Source organism: Molossus molossus, unplaced genomic scaffold (assembly GCF_014108415.1).
Source record: "Molossus molossus isolate mMolMol1 unplaced genomic scaffold, mMolMol1.p scaffold_m16_p_12, whole genome shotgun sequence".
Classification (NCBI taxonomy): Eukaryota; Metazoa; Chordata; class Mammalia; order Chiroptera; family Molossidae; genus Molossus; species Molossus molossus.
The window spans coordinates 76,398,625-76,422,818 of record NW_023425347.1 but is presented as its reverse complement, the minus strand read 5'-3'; the positions used below and the strand labels follow the sequence as shown (position 1 = coordinate 76,422,818).

The 24,194-nt window shown below is 39.7% G+C and overlaps 1 protein-coding gene and 1 non-coding gene across 5 annotated transcripts in view; both read left to right on the top strand.

The window, feature by feature from the left end:
* Positions 1 to 24,194, top strand: part of MACF1 (microtubule actin crosslinking factor 1) — a 233,613-nt gene that overhangs the window by 75,079 nt on the left and 134,340 nt on the right. For all 4 annotated transcript variants that reach the window (XM_036257347.1, XM_036257345.1, XM_036257348.1 and 1 more), the window contains exons 17-29: positions 469 to 630; positions 2,808 to 2,912; positions 3,796 to 3,891; positions 5,006 to 5,131; positions 7,880 to 8,032; positions 9,241 to 9,395; positions 14,339 to 14,465; positions 15,017 to 15,200; positions 15,609 to 15,778; positions 20,286 to 20,464; positions 21,078 to 21,216; positions 21,832 to 22,025; positions 23,111 to 23,273. In XM_036257347.1, the coding sequence (XP_036113240.1) occupies positions 469 to 630; positions 2,808 to 2,912; positions 3,796 to 3,891; positions 5,006 to 5,131; positions 7,880 to 8,032; positions 9,241 to 9,395; positions 14,339 to 14,465; positions 15,017 to 15,200; positions 15,609 to 15,778; positions 20,286 to 20,464; positions 21,078 to 21,216; positions 21,832 to 22,025; positions 23,111 to 23,273 (1,953 nt within the window). The remainder of the gene's footprint in view (positions 1 to 468; positions 631 to 2,807; positions 2,913 to 3,795; positions 3,892 to 5,005; positions 5,132 to 7,879; positions 8,033 to 9,240; positions 9,396 to 14,338; positions 14,466 to 15,016; positions 15,201 to 15,608; positions 15,779 to 20,285; positions 20,465 to 21,077; positions 21,217 to 21,831; positions 22,026 to 23,110; positions 23,274 to 24,194) is intronic.
* On the top strand, positions 17,093 to 17,196 carry LOC118627335. The gene has a single exon (XR_004959094.1). It is a non-coding gene; the product is annotated as a U6 spliceosomal RNA (small nuclear RNA).

Sequence of the window (24,194 nt, the reverse complement as noted above, 5' to 3'; positions counted from 1 at the left end):
TTTCTGTTTATTAGATTACATCATCTACTATGCAGTTGTTCCTATGTATTATAATATTTTTTAATGCATCAGAACCACTGTCCCAGAAAGTTTTAAGTACAGCCTATCCAAGCTATTATGCTTTACCAAAGCAGTGGCGATATGTGCTTTGAGAAACCAAAACTAAAAGTTTGAGATTGATGGGGAGGGGACTTCTTTCTGTATTATTTATTCCTGTCACTGAAGATTGCTCAGAGTAGGAGAGACCCACAAAGGCCTGGTAAGTTCTGACTTTTAGCTGAAATTGACATGGGCTCTGGGAGTCCTATACCAGACTTGTATTAAATTTAAGTCAATGGAGAAGTGCCCAGAGTTTAAAAAGCGAGACAAAATTTATTTCCTGTGTTATTCTTTACTTTGATGTCAAATGTGCTGTCTTCTGTAGATGAAAGGCTGGTGGTTTCACCTTGAAATGCTTGCTTTGTCTAGGAAACTTCTGGCTTCCGGATGAGGCACCTTCAGAGCCTGCATAAATTTGTTTCCAGAGCTACAGCTGAGTTGATTTGGTTGAATGAGAAGGAGGAGGAGGAACTAGCATATGATTGGAGTGACAACAATCCCAATATCTCAGCCAAGAAAAATTACTTCTCTGTGAGTCTAGCACAACTTGCCTGTCATATTTATGTAATAGCAGAAGGAGACAGAGGGTCTAGACTGCTGAGAGCAAGGGCTTCTAGATTTGCATTCTGCTAGATGGAAATAGGGACCCTGATTAATGCATCTGTGCATGTGAGAAGTGTCTCTGGATAGAAGGAAATCGAGCCCTGGAATGAATTTATTTAGAATGCATTTAGAAAGGCAGTGTTTTGGGTTGATAGGGGAGCAGCCTGCAAGTAGAGTCATTTCAGAGGCAATACAGCTTTGTAGTTAAGATTATAGGTTTCAGAGTGAGATAGATCTAACTTAACTTTCTATTTCTCCATTTATTAGCTCTGTGACCTTGGGTAAGTCACTTAATCTCTCTGGACCTCTGTAAAATGGGATAATAGTACCATTTCAAAGGATTGTGTAGAAGAGTCAATAAGATTTAATAAGCTAATAATCTTAGTATTATTTAGCTGAGGTATACTCTTGGCTTCTCAGAAATGCTGAATTCTCTAATTCATTTACTAATTTTTTGGTTTCAATCTCTGTATTTGTAAAATGGGAAGGAAAATCAGCATTGGACTATGGGACAGTGCTTTGTATTCTTTACAGTGAAAGATGTGTTACAAGTAAGTAGGGTTGTTTTTTTGCTACTTTTAGTATTTCTACATCTCAGAGGATTTTTAAACATTTTGTAAACCCTATGCAAACAGGAAACCGTTAGTTTTACTAACACTTACTTTTTCTGAACAGTGAGTGGTATAGGATTCTGCTGAAATAAAGAAGAAAGAATAGCCCTGGCCGGTTTGGCTCAGCGGTTAGAGCATCGGCCTGTGGTCCAGAGAGACCCGGGTTCGGTTTCCACTGAGGGCATGTACCTCGGTTGCAGTTTGTCCCTGGCCCTGGTTGGACCCTGCGGGAGGCAGCCACTCGATGTGTCCCTTTCACATTGATGTCTGTCTGTCTCTCTCTCTCTCCTTCCCACTGTATCTGAACAAAAAATGTCCTCGGGTGGGGATTAAAAAAAATAATAAGAGCCCTGGCCAGTTTGGCTCAGCGGTTAGAGCGTCGGCCTGCGGTCTGGAGAGACCCGGGTTCGGTTCCCGCTAGGGGCACGTACTTCGGTTGCAGTTTGTCCCCGGCCCTGGTTGGTCGTGCGGGTGGCGGCCACTCGATGTGTCCCTTCACGTCGATGTTTCTCACTCTCTCTCCCTTCCTCTCTCTCCCTCCCATTCTATCTGTACAAAAAAATGGAAAAATATCCTCGGATGAGGATAAAAAAAAAAAAAATAATAATAATAATAATAAGAAAATATGATTATACAATAAACAGTCTGTATGAGATTGGAAATAAGGCTATGAAAGAGATATAAAGAAGGTGCTTGGATAGCGTAGAGGAGGAGCGGTCAGATTTGATAGTAAGGATCAGTACCCAGCCTCCCACAAGAGCTGGCATCTAAGCTGGGTCCGGTAATGTTAATAGAATTTAGAGAAGGACACTGCAGGCTAAGGGAATAGTCTTAGCGAAGCCAGCCAGTCGGTGATACAGATCCACTGGTGTGCCAGGTACTGTGTCAGGTGGGTGCTGGCATGAACTAGCCACTTGAGCTGAATTATTCCTTCTCTGCTTCCATTGCTCATCCTGTGTTCCCCCACTTACTCAGGTTCGCTAGGGTCTCATATCCTTTGTGAATCATTCACCAGTAATTCCAGCATTTTTGCTCTTCTCTGAAACCCTTTGGCATGCACTGCTCATATATCTTATTTTTGTGCTAACCACAGTGTTGTAGGCTATATATATATATATTTTATTTCTCACCCGAGGGTATTTTTAGCTGTTAGCTTTTAACTGTTTTGTTTGTATCTCATACACAAAACAGTTATTATCAGATAGAGTGGGAGGGAGGGTGAGAGAGAGACAGAGAAACATTGATGTGATAGAGCCACATCGACTGGGTTGCCTCCCGCATGACCCCGACCAGGGCCGGGGATGAACTGCAACCGAGGTATGTGCCTTTGACCGGAATCGAACCCATGACTCTGGGCCGGCACTCTAACTGCTGAGCCATAATGGCCAGGGCTGTTGTAAGCTTTTTAAAAGCAGGGCAGGGAACAGTGCCTTTTCTTTATTGCTACTCTTCCCTTAATAGCCCTTACTGCATACAATTTAATTCAATTTTCAGGAGTTGACAATGGAACTGGAGGAAAAACAGGATGTGTTTCGGTCTCTACAAGATACAGCAGAGCTGCTCTCACTTGAGAACCACCCAGCCAAGCAGACTGTGGAGGTATGTGACTTGAGAATGTGTGAGGAGCAAGTGCTCAAAAGTGGTTGTCTATAAAAGCACTCAAATCAGAGGCTTTGTTCAGCTCAAGGACCTAGAGGGAATGTCCAGGATCATTTGTCTTGGGTTTTCTTCTTTTTTGTCCCAGCCCCCAAAAGACTGCAGATAGTTTTGATGCTCTATGGAGAATACTTTGAGAAACAGGAAGAGACTGACTCCTAACTTGGGAAAAATGGCTTGGACCATATTTTTTCAAATAACTGTCCAGACAGATCCTGTCTCTTGTTGATGTGGTGCCTTTACCCAGAGAAGAGAGACAGTGGAGGGATCCAGGAGGGTTTATTTATGCCTGGTTTTACTGGCCAGATCATTCCGTTGCAGCTGAGTGTGGAAGAGGCCTTTTCTATGTAATCTCTTCTAACAAAACCATGCCGAATAAAAGACAAGCTTCCTGCCCTGACCAGTTTGGTTCAGTGGTTAGAGCATTGGCCCATGTACCTGGGTTGCAGGTTCAATCCCTGGCCTTGGTCAAGATCGTGCAGGAGGCAACCAATCAATGACTCTGTCTCTCTGTCTCTCTCCCCTTCCCTCCTCCCCTCTTTCTTCCTTCCTCCCTCTTCCTTCCTTTCTCCCTCTTCTTCTCTCTCTCCCTCCCTTTTCCTCTTGTTCTCCCTCTCCCTTCCTTCCACTCTCTTTAAAAATCTATGGAAAATTATCCTCAGGTGAGGATTAACAATAACAACAAAAAAATACAAGCCTCTTGCTTATGGAAGCATTGAGCAGCTGCCAGTCAAGTGACTCCATGTATCTCCCGTGATCCAAGCATTACACATGTACATTGGGTCTATTAATCTCATGCCCTTCTGTCTGTGCTTGGTTCGTGCAGGCTTACAGTGCCGCAGTCCAGTCACAGCTGCAGTGGATGAAGCAGCTGTGCCTGTGTGTCGAGCAGCATGTGAAAGAGAATACTGCTTACTTTCAGGTATGTGGGCTTTGTGTTTGTCTGTGTGCATGTCTATGTGTAAGTGTGTTTGTGTATCGGAGAGGATGAGAAGAATATTCATTTTCATTCTGGCAAGAGATTTTGTGTATGTGTGTGCACATATACTTGGGAAAGGTGAGGTTAAAAACTCATCTGTGTCAGTTAACTTCTATTATTTATACCACAACCCGAAAATGTAGTGGCTTAAAATAGCAATCATTTAGTTAGCTCATGATTCTGTGGGTTGGCAGTTTGCATTGTGCTCAGCTGAGTGGTTTTTCTCATTTTGCATGGCTTAATCATGGCTACATGCAGCTGGCAGGCAGGCTGGGGGCTGGTTGATCCCAAATGGCATCACTCACATGTCTGACATTGTCTGGGGTGATGAGGTACAAGTCTATATACAATTCTTTAGCATCCAATAGACTATCCTGGGGCTTCTTAACAGAGTACTTGTGTTCCACAAGAGAGTAAGTCCCAGTCACAAGCACTTGTTTCTGCTGTCCTATTTGTTAACATGCCAGTGGCCAAAGGAAGTCATGTGGCCATGACCAGCTTCAAGGGGAGGAGAAATAGACTCCATCACTTGATAGGAAGACCTATAAACTATCAGGACCACTTATTTTCTACAATCTGTCACAATATGAAGAATATACCACTTGTTTTCAAATGAGGGTGGGCAGAGGAAATAAGCTATTAGCTCTGTTTGATTTTGTCCTTAAGTTAAATAATCTTACTGATTATTTTGTAATTATATCAATGAATTAAAACATTTAATAACTCAACATCTAGGCACTGGTGAACTATATCTCATAACCAAGTGATGTCACTAGTCAGAAGTCAAGATGAATGAGCAGTGATACTGAGGGGGTAAAGCAGACTGCCTTTTCCGTAGGGTTCAGTAGGCTTTGTGCTAGCCATCACTAATATTTCCCCACCATGGCAGTATGAAACCTCTGGTTTATACTTTTGTGGCTTTGTAATGAACTGACTGTAATCCAGAGAGTGTAATCAGATTTGCTCAGCTCTGCACAGTAGGATTGTTCTTTCTCAGCTAAGATCTTGGTGTTGTGATATAGTGAGCACAAGGCACCTCTCCCTTCTATCCCCATAGTTCTTCAGTGATGCACGAGACCTGGAGACATTCTTGAGGAACCTCCAAGATTCCATCAAACGAAAGTATTCCTGTGACCACAATACCAGCTTATCCCGCCTTGAGGACCTGCTCCAGGACTCCATGGTGGGTATTGCATCAATGGGATGATTATAGAAACATACTCTGAGAAACAGAGTAAACCCTATCAACTGCTGCTGTTTATATCCTTGAAAGCTCCAGGGCTGTGGGTTGTTGTTATAATGTTTGGCTTACATTCAAATAGAATTTAATCAGTTCTATCTTTTTCCTTTTCTCTCTTCTTTCCTTAAAGAAGTTGCTAAAAAGATTCTTTGGGGTATGTTATTGAAGTAAAGGCCTAGTCATCTCCCCTTGAGCCACTTAGTGCTCATCATACTTGCTTTGCATTGTTCCTGTCTATTTCATTTCAATAGTTGGAGCCAAAGATGAGGTGTAGAGCATGAAAAATAAGGTTGGAGGGTATTATCTGACATCAAATTCTTTTTCAGTCTCTCACATGAAGAGAATTGTTAAAACAAAATGAAACAGAAACCCCCAATGAACTAGACCTCAACCAAACTTTTCCTCCATGGAAGTTTTCTTTTGGTAATGATAAGGTACTAGAGAATCGAATTTAATTAAGGACAGTAAAATCTTATGCAATATTATCCCGTTTATTTATATAGCAATATTTACTTTTTAAAAATATTATTGCATCTAGTACTTAATCCAAATCAACTTTACATTTATTTCCTCCAGTGAACTATTTCTTCAGAAATTCTGGTATTAAAATCAGAAGCAGGGCTACTTACATTTATTGAGTCTATATTACATAGAGTTGGCAAGAAAAGGCTCAACATACATCTCACAGTAAGATAGAAATATGTATGTAATGGAGAATGACTGTTTCTGTATGAGAAGCAAGGGGATAGACACATTTCTTTTTTCTTTTTTTTTTCTTTTTTTATCCTCATTCGAGGACATTTTTCCATTTTTTGTACAGACAGAGTGGGAGGGAGAGAGAGAGAGGGAAACATCGATGTGAAAGGGACACATCGAGTGGTTGCCACCCGCACGACCAACCAGGGCCGGGGACAAACTGCAACCGAGGTACATGCCCTTAGCGGGAACCGAACCTGGGTCTCTCCAGACCGCAGGCGGACGCTCTAACCGCTGAGCCAAACCGGCCAGGGCTGATAGACACATTTCAATAGAAAACTATAAGAGAACCAGAATAACCCAAAACAGTGTCATTTTTTGTGGGTGAGACTTGGGCATTTGTGAACATTAGTTGATTTTTTTTTTTCATGTGCAGGTATTAAAAACCTATAACTGGGTTTTACATTCAGTGTTTCACCTGGGCAAACAGTCTGCTATTTTAATTAATTTGGAATGAAGGGTAAAAACCTGACTTTTCAGATATTGTCTCTAGAATGTCTCTCTTGGAGATACAAGTATGAAGGAGGAATATAATAATCCTTGGCTATTATTTCCTCCCTCCCACAGAGTACCTTCCTGTCATAGGGTAACTCCTCTGCGATTGTTGTCATGTCTTCTCTTCTCGAGGGTCGCTGTTCTGTTCCCTCCTCTCCAGGTCAGGGGCTTCTGGTTGGCGGCATCATCGGGGCATGGAGTCACGTGGGTCTGCTCCTCAGCTTGTCCTCAGCTTTCCGTCAGGTTCCGGAGCATCTGTCCTGGCTTCTGGTTCTTTTTACCACACTGAGCACTTGGTCTCTGGAGTTTGAGATGTTTGGCTATGGGTTAGACAGAAATTGACATCTTTATTGCAAGGAAAATGACATGGGTAGACCAGCTCTCAAGTATGGAACAGTGTGGCTGTCTCCCTGATATATTCTGTTCCTCTTTCTTAACTAATAAGTTAAAGTTGTATTTCTTCCAATCATGCTCCCCGGGACAGGCACAGGTAGTTTATTTAAGCATTTCTTTCTTTTTTTTTTTTTATCTTGCATATTCTTAATTCTTTAATGGCATTTCTTAACATTATTAACTCTTTTACTCTCATTTCATTTATTTCCATCCTAAGAAAGCCCTCTTCTGGGGAGTTTTTATACCTCAAAATGGGCTTGAAACATCCTGGTTAATCTTTTACTTTAATGGAATTGGCAATAGATTGCTACCAATTTTGTTGATAAGAGGTTCATCAGTTTTAAAGATAATTGGGTTTGCAGAGACTTGAGAGTTTGAATTTTGCATGGTACTGCTTTCAAACCAATCAAATTTACGTGACTATCACACAGCAGGAGACCTAAAGGTAAACCCTGAATCATTTGTCATGATGCCTTCACCAACAATATTGATTGTTGATGAGCTAAGATCTTTCTGGAGAAAGTTTGACTCAATTTAAGATCTTAAGTAAAACATTTGCAGTAGATATAATTATTTAAAATTTTTTAATGAGCTTAACTCTAGCTTCTCCTAAGCAGAAGGCAAGAACTGGCTTCTACTAGTGAGAAACTGAATAACAACAACAATAACAATATAGTTGTTATTATTGTTTTTAACTTTTGTGTTCTCTGAACCTTATTTGGGGAAATCCTTGGCTAGTTTTATAGCTGTATTGAGCAGCTAGAGTTCTTTTTTTCTTTTATGTTTTGTTTTGTTTTTTTTTGCATGCGGCTTTATGGGTCATTGAAATGGCACAGGGAAAAAGCTGCAAAATTTGAGTACAAAAGCACTTGGTAGAAGACAAAAGCAGTCTCTCCTTTTTCCTTTATCCTTATATTTCTAAGATGGCTCCACCAAGGATTATTTAGCTGAGAAATGACATTCTCTGAGGGAGTGGAGCACTCAGTGTTCTTTGTTAGTCACCCTGAGTAGCAACAGTGTCCTTTTGATTTTCTTCTCATTTTGTAGGATGAAAAGGAGCAGCTTATACAGTCCAAGAGTTCTGTTGCCAGTCTTGTTGGGAGATCAAAAACAATTGTTCAGCTAAAGCCACGCAGTCCTGACCATGTGCTAAAGAGCACCATTTCTGTGAAGGCCATCTGTGACTATCGGCAGATTGAAGTAAGGAGGTGGAAAGGGTACTTCTGGCTCCAGAGGGAAGGAAGGGAGAAGGGAAGCTTTTGGTTAGGGTTATGATAATAAGGAAAGGTCAAATGATAGAATTTTTAAAATTTAGAATTTAAACATGTTCAAATTTCTTCTATAATTAGAGGGGGGGAAAGCTTCACCTCTACAATAATAATATGCTCCCTGCCTCCCTGCCTCAGTAATTGGCTTCATCATCTACCCAGTTGACTAAGTGGTGACAGAAATGATATTTTGTAGCACCTGGGAGATATCCTTGACTCTTCCTCACTCATTCCCCACAGCTAGTAGGACTACCATATAAATATCCTTTAGATGTACTACTTCTTTTTGTCCCTGCTGCTGCTACCCTAAATGAGATCATAAGTTTATTTCACTTGGATCATTGCATCAGCCTGCCCATCCAGTGCATTCTTTATCCTACCACCAGCATGATCATTTACGAAGAATTGTCACTCCCCTGCTTAAGTCTACAATTCCCCTTTCAATGTAGAAAGTCTGAATCCCTTAATGTGGCTTCGGAGTCCTGAATAATTTTTCTTTACCTCTCTAGCCAAGACTGGGTCATGTCCATTCTGTGCATTCCTAGTAAATTCCATTTGTCATACAGTATTATAATTGTATACCCCACCAGAATATGTGGAATATTATAGACCATGTTTGTTAGCTTGCTATTTTCATCTCTAGTGCCCTAGCATACTTCCAGGTACATAGTTGGCTCAATAAATATTTGTTACACAAAAAAAATGAATGAGCTTTTTCTGTCTCAATATTTCTGTCTATAAAATAGAGATAATACTGTTGATTACTTGTCACCCAAGAGAAAGAACTGGTATTCCAAATATTTAATATTAATTTAATATTAAATATTTAATATTTAAATGTTTTCAGGGATTTGGGTGGGATGACAGGAAGGGAGGAGGAGGAAGAAGTATCACAAGCAAGGTTGTGAGTAGTCATGTCCCTTTAATTTTTACTCTAATGGTTGTATATATGAGAGATTTCTCTTAGAGGTCTTACAGTCCCCTACCATTCATTTACTGAGTTAGTTGACATGTTACAGGCATTTCATAAACACTTGCTTCTTGGATTTATTTGACATATGCAACCTTTCCTGTGTTGTGTAGTTTTACATGTTATCTTTTTGTCAGAATCAGGGACTCTCACTACATTTGTCTCTTCAGATTACTATTTGCAAGAATGATGAATGTGTGCTAGAAGATAATTCGCAGAGGACCAAGTGGAAAGTGATCAGCCCCACAGGGAATGAGGCCATGGTGCCATCTGTCTGCTTCCTCATCCCTCCACCGAATAAGGATGCCATTGAGATGGCCAGCAGGTAACTTTGCTCAACTGCCACTCTGTCCTGCCACCTCTGCTGTCTGACCTGGGAGAGCTGATGGAGGGATGAGTCTGCATTTACAATCTCCTTGAACAGAGCGACCAAATTTTCAAGTTTCTTTTGGGAAAGACTCTCTATTAGGATATCAAGTCTTACACTGCCAACCACATAGTAGATTTTCAGTAAATGCTTATGTTCAATTGAGATATATATGGTGATAAGCAGTTTAATCTCAGAATACTGATTTTTGTAGTGATAGCTAATTTTCTTCTTTAATTTATATTTTATTAGAGTAATATGTACATATTTTTAGAAGTTGAATTATACCAAAAAGCTTATAAGAAAAACTACCAATCACTCTTCCCACCCCAGAATTCTGCTTCCCAGAAGCAATTATTTTTAACTCTGAGCATATTTTTCTGATTTTAATTCTAAGTTTCTAAATAATGTGATTATTTTCTTGTTTATTATTTTTTTCAACTTTATTTTTTATTTAATTTATTTTTTTTACTCCTCACTCGAGGATATTTTCCCATTTATTATCAGATAGAGTGGGAGGAATGGAGAGAGAAAGACAGAGAAACATCAATGTGATAGAACCACATCAACTGGTTGCTTCCTGCATGACCTGACCAGGGCCAGGGACGAACCGCAACGAAGTACTTGCCCTTGACCGGAATCAAACCAGCGACTCATTGGTCTAAGGGCCAGCTTTCTGACTGCTGAGCCAAACTGGCCAGGGCTGATTTTTTTCCACTTTAGAAATTGTCTTTTGACATCCTGCTCGAGGGTATTAACATTTAGCATGCTACACATACACCTGCATACACTTCTCCTTTTCCCATCTTCCAGATGTAGTTATGTGACATTTTTGTTTAAATTGATATTTTTGTGTTATTATATTACATGGTTTATACTGAGCCACACAGTGCTTATAGGGGATTGTTGTGAGCCTATCCTCATTGTACCTTTGCTCTGTACACTCATCCCCTGCCACTCTCCTGTATTATGCTTAGCTCCAGTCACTCTCGTCTTTTTCCTGTTCTTAAACACCACAAGCTTATTCTTGCATCAGACCTTTCACTTCCTCTGCTTGCTTCAGATATTTATGTGATTCTCTCCCTTGCTTCATTCAGTTCATATGACCGCCCCACGCACCCCACTCCCTCTCACTGCCTGTCATTTTCTGTCTCCTTTACTCATCTTTATTTTTTTCATAATACTTAATAGAGCCTAATAGATAATATATTTGTTTTTTGTTTGTTTGTTTGTTTTTTTAGGACACCAGGTTTTCTTTCATTATTTTGGGGGGGGAAGGGACATCACTCTTCTACTCAATTAAGAGGAACATTTTTTTATCAGTACAGAGGTCTTCTTTTTACACTTATCATGCCATGGTTCGTAGGGAATGGGCTCCAGCAGCTCAGGCTTCTTTCCGTTGTTCTCACAAAATGTGCTTCTCTGGGTGGAGCAGGCTGACGCTTCAGTTGAACCCAGGTACCTTTCTCTTTGGCCTCCTTTTTCTGATCATTTTCCTTCACATGTTTCAGGAAGCTGTCTCGGTTCTTAGAGTGCTTAATATGCTCAATACATACATTAATTCTCTTGGCAAGAATCTTGCCCTTGACTTGTTTGTTCACAACAATGCCCACTGCATGCTGGGTGACATTGTAGACTCTTCCAGATTTGTCATGGTAACATTTGTGGGGCATTCCTTTTTGAACAGTGCCCATTCCCTTTATGTCCACAATATCACCTTTCTTATAGATTTGTATGTATGTAGCCAAAGGAACAACTCCATATTTTCTAAAAGTCCTAGAGAACATACAGTGGGTGCCTCTCCCCTTTCCCTTTGTGTTCGTCATTTTGGCGAATTACTGGAAGATGGAAGTTCTAGCCAAAAAGAAGCAGATAATATATTTGTTTATTGCCTCTCCCCTCTTGTTGAAAGTTCCAAAAGAATAGAAGTTTTGGTCTGTTTTGTTTACTTCTGTAGCCTTAGCACCTAGAATCATTGCTGACACATGGTAAGTGCTCAGTAGGTGGTTGCTGAAGGAAAGAATGAATGAGTGGGTGATTGAATATATGTATGAGTAAATTATTTACTTTCTTGTATAGCTCTTTGTTTCTTTGGAGTTGATACTTTTTAAAAATTTTTATTAAATTTATTGAGGTGACATTAGTTAATAGGATCATATAGTTTTCAAGTGTACATATCTATGATACAAGATCTGGATACTGCACCATTTGCCTGGCACCCAAAGTCAAACCATCTTCCGTCACCATATATTAGGACCTCTTCTTCCCCCCCCATTCCCTACCCCCTTCCCTCTGGTAGCTACCACACTGCTGTCAGTGTCCATGAGTTTCAGTTTCATAGCCCACATATGAGTGAAATCATATGGTTCTTAGCTTTTTCTGACTGACTTATTTCACTTAGCATCATATTCTCAAGGTCCATCCATGTTGTTGCAAATGGCAGTATTTCATCTTCTCTTATGGCTAAGTAGTATTCTATGGTATACATGCACCACATCTTCTTTATTCAGTCCTCTATTGCAGAACACTTTGGTTGTCTCCATGTCTTGGCCACTGTGAATAATGCTGCAATAAGCGTAGGGGTGCATGTATCTTTGCAAATAATATGTTTTCGAGTTTTTCGGGTAGATACCCAGAAGGGGGATTGCTGGGTCATATGGTAACTCTGTTCTTAATTTTTTGAGGAACCACCATGCTGTTTTCTATAGTGGCTGTATCAATAATTGTTGTTTTTAAGTTTGCTTAGTTGTCTTTTTACATATTATGAATTTATTCCCAAATTCTCCCACAAGGCTGGCCAAACACTGCAGGTAATTTTCATTTTTGTTTCGGAAACATCTCTTTTGGCTCATTCTGCCTTCCTTGTTCAGTCTGAACCTGCTGTGTAGACCTGCTTCAGTACTGCCTACCTCACACTTCACTTCATCTCTATCCTGAAGATTTTCTTGTCCTCCTGTCTGTGTGGACCACTGATTCCCACAAACCAAGTCTTATTTATTGGTTCATTCCTTGGGGTGGGAGAGTACACCCTTTAGGAGCCTACAGAGAAAAAGCCCATGAGAAGTAACATTTTTGGAACCTCTCTTTTCTGAAAATGTCTTTCTTTTCCCTTCATAATGAATTGGTCAGTTATGAATTTTCATAACAAAATTCTTTTGAAAATTATTTCACTCTGAACCTTGAAGGCACTGTTCCACTATTTTCTAGCTTTCGGAGTTTGCTGTTGAGAAGTACAGTGCATTCTCATTCTTTATCTTTTTTTTTTAAGTTTACGCAACTGTCAAATTCTCCCTTTGCAGGGAGCAGTCTCTTTTTTTGTAATCCTCACTCGAGGACATTTTTGCATGTATCTTCAGATAGAGTGAGAGGGAGGAAGAGAGAGAGAGAAACATTAATGTGAGAGAGACACATCGAGTAGTTTACCACCCACATGACCCCAACCAGGGCCGGGGACAAACTGCAACCGAGGTACATGCCCTTAGCAGGAACTGAACCCGGCTCTCTCTGGACCATGGGCTGATGCTCTAACTGCTGAGCCAAACCCGCCGGGGCCTGTCTCTGGTTTTGACAGATGCACAGAACTGTATACCCTTTATTACAGTCACAGTGCAGACCAGTTTGATACTTGGAACTTTTGAATGAACCCTTTAACTCTAAAGCTTTTAAAATCCTTCTGTTTGTCTTTGATCTTTGGAGGGGATGCTCTGTCTTCTGGGGAGTCTTGATGCTTACTCTGAATACAAACTGGAAACTCATATTTTTGAGATTTGGGGAAATTTTTCTTGGATTATTTATTTAATTATTTCCTTCTCTGTGTTCTGTTCTTGCTTTTAAGAACTCTCATTTGATCTCGTGAACTGATTCTCTAATTTTCTTTCTGTTGTATATTTCTTTGAGATTTCCTGAACTTTTAACTTTGCTGACATTTTAGTGGGATTTTTGGAAAAAGGGAAGATAAACTAATGAGTTTAATGTCTTTTATTTTTATTTGTTTTTTTTTTTTTTTTATCCTCACTCGAGGGTATTTTTCCATTTTTTTTTTTTGTACAGATAGAGTGGGAGGAAGAGAGAGGAAGGGAGAGAGAGACAGAAACATCGACGTGAAGGGACACATCGAGTGGCTGCCACCCGCGCGACCAACCAGGGCTGGGGACAAACTGCAACCGAAGTACATGCCCTTAGCGGGAACCGAACCCGGGTCTCTCCAGACCGCAGGCCGACGCTCTAACCGCTGAGCCAAACCGGCCAGGGCTCTTTTATTTTTAACTGACAATCCTGGCTTCTAGTTTTTCATCCTATTTTAATATCTCACATTTCTCAGCTTAAAGAAATTCAAGGTAATTTGGTATTTGCTGCTTGTGTCTGTGTATCTGTGTGTTTAAGTCTTCTAAAAGTTGAGATTGAATTAGGCATGGATGCTTAAGAAGAAATCTTCTCAAACAGTTTCCCTCTATATGCCCCATGATTAATTGCTATTAACTTTTAAACATTTTAGCAGTTTTGTAAATATATAGAACAAGCAAATCACTTTTTAAGTCTTGATGTCATTTTTCAACAATTCCAAATGAGGTTATTTTATCTCTAATTTTCATATTATTGCTTTCCCCAAGTATTTCTTCTCTCTAACCCTGTGTAATTATATTTCATTCAGATAACATTTATGAGATTGCTAAATGTGTGCTGATATCATATACATAATAGTGTAGCAAGTCCAGATTACTTGGGGATCTCAATTTATTTAGTTCTACAGATTCTGTGTTTTTAGTTTTTGGCTTATTGCCTTTCTCTGCTCAGCATATAAGCTCAACTCTGCTAAAATAATCACATATTTTCCTGAGGGGGTCTCTCATGTGAAGCTCAAGTCTTATAAAAGTTAAAACCAGCTCCTCTTTTGTTCCTAGAGTGGAGCAGTCTTATCAGAAGGTGATGACCCTTTGGCATCAGCTACATATTAACACCAAAAGCCTTATCTCCTGGAACTATCTGAGGAAGGACCTTGACTTTGTAAAGACCTGGAACCTGGAAAAGGTAATTATGAAAGCATTACCTCAGGCTCACATTCTACTGGCAAGCTTTTTTCAGAAGGAACTTTTTTTCATTACTGTGAGACTCCTACCCACCCAATCAGAATAAAATGGAGTCAGGAAGACTGGTTCAGGGTTAAGGGCCTGAGGTTCTTAGGAACTAGAAACAGCAGCCTGAATGATTAAGGAAATCCCTGATGAAAATTAATAACATATTTGGTCTTCTTGGCAGAGGGAGAAGGTTGTAGGTTTCTTCTCACTGCAGGATCAGCATCTCTTTTGCATAAGTACATGTAGTAGGGGAATATAATGAATTAATTCTTATTAAGGATTATGTCCAAGGGTGTACAAAGGGTGCTTCCAGGATGCTAGTAATGTTCTGTTCTTAATCTAAATGCTGATTACGTGGACAAGTTCACTTTGTGAAAAATCAGCATGTTTACAGTTATAGTTTGTACATTATTTTGTGTCTATGTTAAATGTCAATAAAAAGAAAGAGAGCAAGAGTGTTATGTTCCTATTCTGTTGAAATTTCTTCTGACTTTTCCTGTCTAGCTTCGGTCGTCAACACCAGGGGAGTGTCACCAAGTTATGAAGACCCTGCAGGCCCACTATGAAGACTTCTTGCAGGATAGCTGTGACTCGGTGCTCTTCTCAGTGGCAGACCGTCTGCGTTTGGAAGAGGAAGTGGAGGCTTGTAAAACCCACTTCCAGCACCTGATGAAATCTATGGAAAATGGTGTGTGCCTTGGGAAGAGGACAGTCCTGGTGGAACGGGAGCTCTGAAGGGTGCTGCAAGACCCTTCATATAAACTAAAAAGTACTGTCACCACTAAAATCTTGAGAGAGAAGAACTTTTAGAGATGAATTCAGATCATGGAAGAAGAGACCATATTTTAGTCTTTATTGCTAATCAACCTATCACATTTTCTTGTGGAAATAACATGTTTGGATCCTTAAAGATCATATGATGCAGGGAATTAGAATCAGGCATAAGGTTCCCCATATAAGGGCCTTACTTTCACTGGTGGACTGTCAGGTCTGCTGGAACCATTGGTACTCTCTGTCTGAAGGTGAATCTGTTTTTCCTAGGTTTACTGATCTCTGGTGTAGTGCTTAGTAGTCTTCTGTGCTTGTGCATTCACAGAGGACAAAGAGGAAACTGTGGCCAAGATGTACATTTCAGAGCTGAAGAATATCCGGCTTCGCTTGGAAGAGTGTGAACAGAGGCTAGTCAAACGAATCCAGACCCCAGCCAGCTCTAGGACTGACAAAGATGCCCGGCAGGACAGCGCATTAAGAATTGCAGAGCAAGAGGTAAGCCCTAAGAACAAGGTGGGTGTCGGTTGCACAATAAATGCTTTCAGAATGAATTGGGTGGTAAGAGAGTATGGGTCCTAAGAAATAAGGCAATAGACTCATGTAAATCCTACTTCCCTACAGTCTGTAAATACCTTTTACCTGAGGAAAACCTTGATTTTGGCTCCCAGTGTATGGCTGAATGTTAATTAATTTCCTACTCAGTTTGGAAGGCAAGCAAACTGGTAAATTGCTCTAAGTGCTGCATTTGGGCTGTGCATTTAAAGACTGCACAGTAGAGATGCTGCTGTCTGCTCTGTCTCATATGTATGTGTTATTTTCTATTACATGGTTACTGTTATTCATGTGATTCAAAAATATTAAGGAATGAAGCAGATTTTACTCTGGGTTCTAATGCACTTTCTCTGTGACTTTAAGCAAATTAACTCTCTCTCTTTTTTTTTTTTTATCCTCACCCGAGGATATTTTTTTCCATTTTTCATACAGATAGAGTGAGAGGGAGAGAGAGAGAGAGAGAGAGAAACATCGACGTGAAGGGACACATTGAGTGGCTGCCACCCGCACGACCAACCAGGGCCAGGGACAAACTGCAACCGAAGTACGTGCCCTTAGCGGGAACTGAACCCGGGTCTCTCCGGACTGCAGGCCAATGCTCTAACCGCTAAGCCAAACTGGCCAGGGCTAACTCTCTTTTTGTTTTTAATTTATCTTTATTATTGAAAGTATTACAGATGTCCCTCCTTTTTTCCCCACATTGACACCCTCCTCCCCACTTCTGCCCATAACAGATTAACTCTTATCTTTAATTTCCTTCCTTATAAAATGGAGATAATATTTGAGCCACAGAGTTGTTTTGAAAATTAAGGAATATAGTATAATATACTAAACTTTCTGGAAAAGTAAAATGCTATAAAAATGTAGGGTAGTATTCTTGAAATAAAAGTAGCAAATACTAGTTGCTTTATCAAGTGCTCAGAGCCATGCAAAGAAAAGTAAGCCAAAATTCTTGCTTTCAGCTTACAGTGTAGTTAAAGAAGAACAACAGGTTGGCTCTGGCCGATTTGGCTCAGCAGTTGAAGTGTCGGCCTGCGGACCAGAGAGTCCCAGGTTCGGTTCCCGCTAGGGGCACATACAAAAAAAAGGACAACAGGTTGAAGTCACAATTAGAGACTTTAGAAAAAGAGAGGTTATAAGATAGTACCTAGTGTATTTCCAGATTTCCAAGCAGACATTGCTGTAGGAATTTAGAGTATTATAGAACATTTCTACTTGGGATAGTATGAGAGAGCTCTGTGAAGAATGTTAGATTTGGTGCTCGCTTTAGCAGTTCATATACTAAAGTTGGAATAATGCGGAGATTAGCATGGCCCCTGTACAAGAATGACTCAGAAATTTGTGAAGCATTCCATATTTTTATTGTCCTGTTTGCTCCAGGATTTTACTGTCACAGTATGCATACCATTTAATAAAAATATACCATCAAAAAAGAATGTTAGATTTGATCTGGGAGCTTAAAGGGAATAGAAGAGAATGGCTAATGAGAAGGAGTGGTTTTTTTCTTAACCTTTCTTAATTATTCTTAAGCTTAAAGAGGAGGTTTAGCGTGCAGTATGAATATCATTGGCCAAGAGGGATTTAATAAAACTATAATTCTCATTTTTTAAAAAGTTTTTATTGATTTTGTAGAGGGAGAAGAGGAGAGAGAGAGAGAGAAACATCAATGTGAAAGAGAAACATTGATTGGCTGCCTCCTGCACACCCCCTACTGGGGATATAACCTGCAACCCTGGCATGTGCCCTGACCAGGAATTGAACCGGGACCTCTCAGTTCATGGGACAATGCTCAATCCATTGAGCCACACTGGCCAGGCTGTAATTCTCATATTGAAGCATTTTACTTTTCTGTAGTCATCCAAAATCTATCTGTGCCTATAAAATCAAACATTCTAGGAAATAAATGTTAATATTCAGCTCTTCTAAAGGACCTTTTTTTTACTTTAAAAAAATAGTTCCAAATATACAGAAGTCTTTTTTGTTTTTTTGTTTGTTTGTTTTCCATTGACCTTTAGAGAGAGAGAGGGAAAAGGAAGAAGGGAGAGGGAGAAAGAGAAACATGGATTGGCTGCCTCCCATACTTGCCCCAACTGGGGATCAAATCCACAACCCAGGCCTGTGCCCTGACCAGGAATCAAACCCACTACCCCTTTATGTGTGGGATGATGGTCCAACCATCCTAACCACACAGGCCAGGGCTCAGATATACAGAAGTTTTTATTCTTCACCTAGATTTATCCTTTACCTAGATTCCCCAAATGTTAACTTTTTTCTACATTTGCTTTACATTTTCTTCAACATATATGTGTACATAATAATTTTTTTTTTCTTGAGAATAACTTCCAGAAATGATGCTCCTTTACCCCTAAATACTTCAGTGTGCATTTCCAAAAACAAGGATAATCCCTTACACCACCACAGGACAATGATTAAAATTAGAAAATGAATATTGATATATAAGACCTTATTAAAATTTTATCAGCTGACCTAATAATCCTTATTGGGGTAGCACCCCAACCCACCCTATTGTACTTGAAAAAAAATTTTTTTGGTAGAGGATTTAATACAGTATTTAGTAGAGGATTCAATCCAATCCATGCTTTGCATTTAGTTGCTGTATCTCTTTGTATTTCTTTAACCTGAAACAGCTTTTTTTTTTCATCTTTCATGAGTGTAACATTTTTTTAACAGTGCAAGCCATTTATTTTGCAGAATGTCCTTCTATTTGTGTTTATCTGAGGCTTATTCATGATTAGAAATAGGTTACAGCCCTGGCTGGTTTGGCTCAGCGGTTAGAGCGTTGGCCTGCGGTCCGGAGAGACCCAGGTTCAGTTCCCGCTAAGGGCACATACCTCGGTTGCAGTTTGTCCCCGGTCCTGGATGGGTTGTGCGGGTGGCGGCCACTCGATGTGTCCCTTTCACGTCAATGTTTCTCTCTCTCTCTCTCTCTTTCTCTCTCTCCCTCCCACTCTGTCTGAACAGAAAATGGAAAAATGTCCTCGGGTGAGGATTAAATAAATAAATAAATAAATAAATAAATAGGTTACATGTTTTTGGCAGAAATACCATGGAAGTGATATTGTGTCCCTGGTGATTAAAAGCAGGAGGCATGTGATGTTGATTTGTCCCATTAATAGTGATCATTTTTATCACTTGTTGCTATTTTCCTTTTTGTGATTACTAATTATTTTGTGGGGAGGTACTTTGAAACTATGTAAATATCTTATCTTACATTCAACTTTCACCAACTAGTTTTAGCATCTGTTGTCAACTCTTGACTGAATAATTATTAGTAGGATTGTTGCCAAAAGGGAATTTTGTAATTGTCATTCCTTTTAAATTTTTAAATTTCTGTTCTATCAAATGGGAAGAGCTGCTTCCCTCCCTCTCTCTTCTCTTTATGTCAGTATAGACTGATGAATTCGTATTTATTCAATGGTTTATAATTTGCTACTATCTTTGATGTTCAAAATTTTCCATATTTAGCCCTTGGTAGCCCCTTCAAGCTGGTTCCTATGTCATTTTAACATGTCATTATTCTTTGAGTGCTTTATTATTTCTCAGTAAAACAAGATATTCCAAGTTCATCTTACCCTAGCAAGCCACAACCCTGGGATCAGCCATTTCTCTAAGGAGCCCTGCTTCCTTTAGAGAAGAATAGTATTTAGAAACCAAGATCTGGGTGCTAGTATTTAGAAACCAAGATCTGGGTGCTGAGTATGCTCATTGTTGTTGGGGTATCATTGCTCAGCAGATAAGAGCTAGGAAAAATGCATATTTACAAACATATGCATACACACATACAAACACACTCCTGTATTATACACTGATTTATATATATGAACACATATATATACACATATATATTTATATATGTATGTATGTATATATATACACACGTATATATGAATATACTTATGTGTGAGTGTGTACCTATAAATATATTATGAAGGTAGATCAATGTATTTGTCAGACACACACACACACACACACACACACACACACACACCAGTGAAGTCATATGAGTCATATGTATCTTATCTCCCTCTGGTTCCACAGGGCTTATTCTAACCATTCTGCCTTTCCTTACTCAAGACTGAAAAACTTACTTTACGTTATCCACAATAAATTTACTTATTGTTCAGTTCTTACATGTACAGAGAGTGCTTCAGAATTGCTAACTCATACTACCACAAAAAACAAGCCTATTAACTGGAGTTCAACATTTATTTATAGTTATTTTTGTTGTTAGCCTGAAGGTATGTCAATAGTCCAGATACTTTGTTCAAAAATTACTTTTGTGTATTCTTCCCTCTTCTCCCCCTTCAGTACTGTTTCAGAGTTTATTCAACCATTCTCTTATAGATAGCATTTAGGTTGCTTTCAATATTTTGCTGTTTTAATTTCTTTAATCTATTTCCATCTTTATTGTATGTCTTGTTCCTGACAGCGTACCCAGGGTGACTTGCAGCAACTCAGGTCAGATCTGGATGCTGTTTCCATGAAATGCAACAGTTTTCTCCATCAGTCCCCATCTGGTTCATGTGTTTCAACTCTTCACTCGGAACTCAATCTGCTGATGGAGAAAATGGACCATGTGTATGGTCTCTCCACTGTCTATCTGAATAAGTGAGTGAGCTGAGGATTTGGGTCTAAATGGCAATGTTTTCCATTGGGATGAGAAGGGGCAGATCTTGATGAGCATGTACCCATGATAAGAGACCATAGTCTCTGTAGTTCCAAGTATGGAGTAGGTTCATTTGGCTCCACTGAACAAAAATACCAGTGGGAAAAGTTGATTTATAGTGTTAGGACTCCTTTGTACCTCATTTCTGTTTGATTAGATACCTCTGAAAAAAGAAGAAGAAAAAAGAAAAAGGGACACTAAGAAGAAAAAGAAAAATTTTAAGTAAATTAAATACAGGTCTTTGAAGCTCTTCCCTCTAACCACCCAATCTCCACCCGTGACCTTGAGGAGAAACAGATCATTGATGCTTCATAGTATTGAGTGGGTTTCTGACCTCACCTTTTCTCCCATGAGTCTACCATGTGTGTGCATGTCCCAGGGTCAAAATAGAACTTTATTTTGAATTGGCTTAAATTGGTACCACATATACCATGCTTTCTTATTTTTATGAAATTGATTTTGGCAGTTATGTTTTGTGAACCTCTCCTTAGTACTCCAGGTCTGTAGCCCAGCTCTTAAAATGCAGGCTTTAATGAAATGATTTTATCCTCACAGGCTCAAGACAATCGATGTTATCGTGCGTAGCATTCAGGATGCTGAACTCTTGGTCAAAGGTTATGAGATCAAACTGAGTCAAGAAGAAGCAGTGCCAGCAGATCTCTCAGCCCTGGAGTCCCATCACTCTACATTACGGGTTGGTTGCTCTGAGTTTCTTAGGAGGTTTACTTAATACAGTTATCCAATGCTTTGAGTTAGCAGAGAAGTATAGTTTTGGATGGCATGACACTGATTTTAAGTTTGCATTTGAACTAGGCAAAATATCATATTTAATATGTTAAAAATGGATTTAAAGAAGGGACTGAGAAATATGTCTAGCTAGAAAAGGGAGACGCTGGTTTTGCTTTGAGTTTGTAAATCACTTAGCTATTACTTCATTTGATTTTTCTAAGCAACTCTGTGAGGTGGATAGGGAAGGGATTTTTATCTTCATTTACAGATAAGAAAACCAAGAGTCAGAGTGGCTAAGTGACTTATCTTGGTTTTATAGCTTATAAGTGATAGAGCCAGGTTTCCAACACAGGTTCTTTGCACATTTCTCTATACTCTACTGCCTGCCCTTGGCTGCCGGTGTGTTTGAGTACTATGGAGGCATTTCTGGTACAAACATTATAGGGTCTAGCTACTGAATCACAGATTTAATGTAGAGCCAGCTGTAGATCTTGTCCTTGTTGTCTGCCCTAGTCTGAGTCTTTTACTTTTTAGCATGGAATACTTTAAATCTTGTGTTGCTGTGCTTGTGTTTTTATAGCACTGGCTTAGTGATGTCAAGGACAAGAATTCAGTGTTTTCAGTCCTGGATGAGGAAATTGCCAAGGCCAAGGTAGTGGCAGAGCAGCTGAGTCGTCTGACCCCAGAGCGAAACCTGGATCTGGAGCGCTATCAGGAAAAAGGCTCCCAGCTTCAGGACCGCTGGCACCGGGTCATGGCCCAGCTTGAGACCCGGTGAGTGGTAGCCCTACGCTTTTCTTCTATTAGGGTCCAGGGACTAGATTTTAAATAAAAACAGAGTTATATCTGTGTATTCTTGTTTAAAGGCAAGAATTGATAGGAGAGGTAAAAATTAAATGATGCTGTGAATTCTGGACAAGGTAAGTGACAGGAAGTTGGGACCACCAACTCCAAAGTAGACTGGAGTCTTGTTTTTGAGTCAGCAGTGATGGTTCTATTAAGTTGTGCCTCTCTTGTGTCCCAGGTTTTACCTGGATAAGTCATGATGACAATGACATCTTAGAATATAGACTGGAAAGGAGACCTGGTGATCTCCTAAGGACAGAACCTGAGTTTCAGGTCATGCTTTACTAGCTTTGAATCTAAATATGAACTATTTTCATACTGAGCCTTTGCAGAATTTCTTGCTTACTTTCATTCGCTAATTCAGTGGTTTTTATCCCTGTAACCTGAGATCCTACTTCTGATAACTGATTTGAATAAGATAGAAAACTACCTATCTGAAGCTAGGTTCTCGGCAAATATATAGGGAGAGGAGTTATGTAAGTTTGGATTGCTTCTCTATAATTGGATTACTCTGCCAAAACTGGCTAGGCTAACAAAAGTGATATAAGAAACTGTTACTGAAATTAACAGTAAATAATTACTATTTTTTACCAACCCTACCCCCACTGTCCTCCCCAAGAAATTAGAGTGATTCATAAATCATTGCTGGGATAATCTGACAGGTACTGTGTTATCAGGGGACAGGAGTGTACCGCCGGTGCTACCTTATTGGCAACCCTAGAAATCTTTGGCAATTTATGCAAAAAATTCAACAACGATTAGTGTTGTGGGATGCCAGGCCCCAGACTGTTTTCATAGTTACCAGGGTACAAGTGGTTTCTACTCAGTTTTTACCCCATGGGGCACTGGGTACATGCATAGTTCTCAGCATTGTATTGCTGTTCCCCTTCAAATAAAAATGTATCCTCTGTGGTCACGCTCAACTGAAAGTATAGGCTAAGGAGGGAATTGTCTCATTTACTTTATTGTATTGACACCAAGATATCTGATAGCAATTTTTTCTGCCTCTCCAGCCAATCTGAACTAGAAAGTATCCAGGAAGTTCTGGGAGATTATCGAGCCTGCCATGGAACTCTCATCAAGTGGATTGAGGAAACCACTGCCCAGCAGGAAATGATGAAGCCAGGCCAGGCAGAGGATTCCAGAGTGCTATCAGAGCAGCTCAGCCAGCAGACGGTGGGTGCCGCACAGTGGCAGTTGGGGATTGGGGTGGGGTGGGGGTTAGCTCATCATAAAAATAGATGATGTGCTAGGTCTTAAGCTTCCCCTAAATGGTAAGATATTCTGAGCCCTGTCTTCTGAAAAGGGTTGAAGGAAGATGGTCTCAAGATACTGGTGTTGCCTTTAGGCCAGACGATCTATAAGGTCCCTTTTAATTCTGAGTTTCTATGTGTGTATACTGAAATCACTTGATGGGCAGATTAAAATTATTTTGGTTTGTTTGTGTTTATTTATTTTAATCATCACCCTAGGATATGTTTTAATTGATCTGAGAGAGAGAGAGAGAGAGAGAGAGAGAGAGAGAGACATGGGTGTGATAGAGAAACATCGATCATTTACCTCCTATATGTGCCCCTACCAGGGATTGAACCTGCAACCTAGGTATGTGCCCTGACCATGAATCGAATCTGCAAATTTTTGTTGTACAGGATGATGCTCCAACCAATGGAGCCACCTTTCCAAGGCTGAATTATTTTGCTTCTTGATATTAAATTTTATTTTAATAGGATTAGAATATGGAGAAATGAAAACCCAGGAAGAGCTATGAGTGGAAGAAAATTGTTTCATTCAAAGCACTTTTTGTTTGTTGGTTTTATGGATCTGTTGTTTTGTTTAGCATTACAGTTAGGTTGCCTGAATTCTAACCCTGGTTTGCTCACTTACTGGAGACCTTGAACAAATTACTTAATCTCTCAGTATTCTACTTCATCAATAAAAAGGATATATAGTGTATTATTTATTCAACTGACCTCATAAAGTTATTGTTGTTAGGATTAAATGACGTGATACAAGTACAATGCTTGGAACAGTGCTTTTCAAAGTGTGGACCCCAGACTAGCAGTACCATTTGGGAACATGTTAGAGATGCAAGTTCTC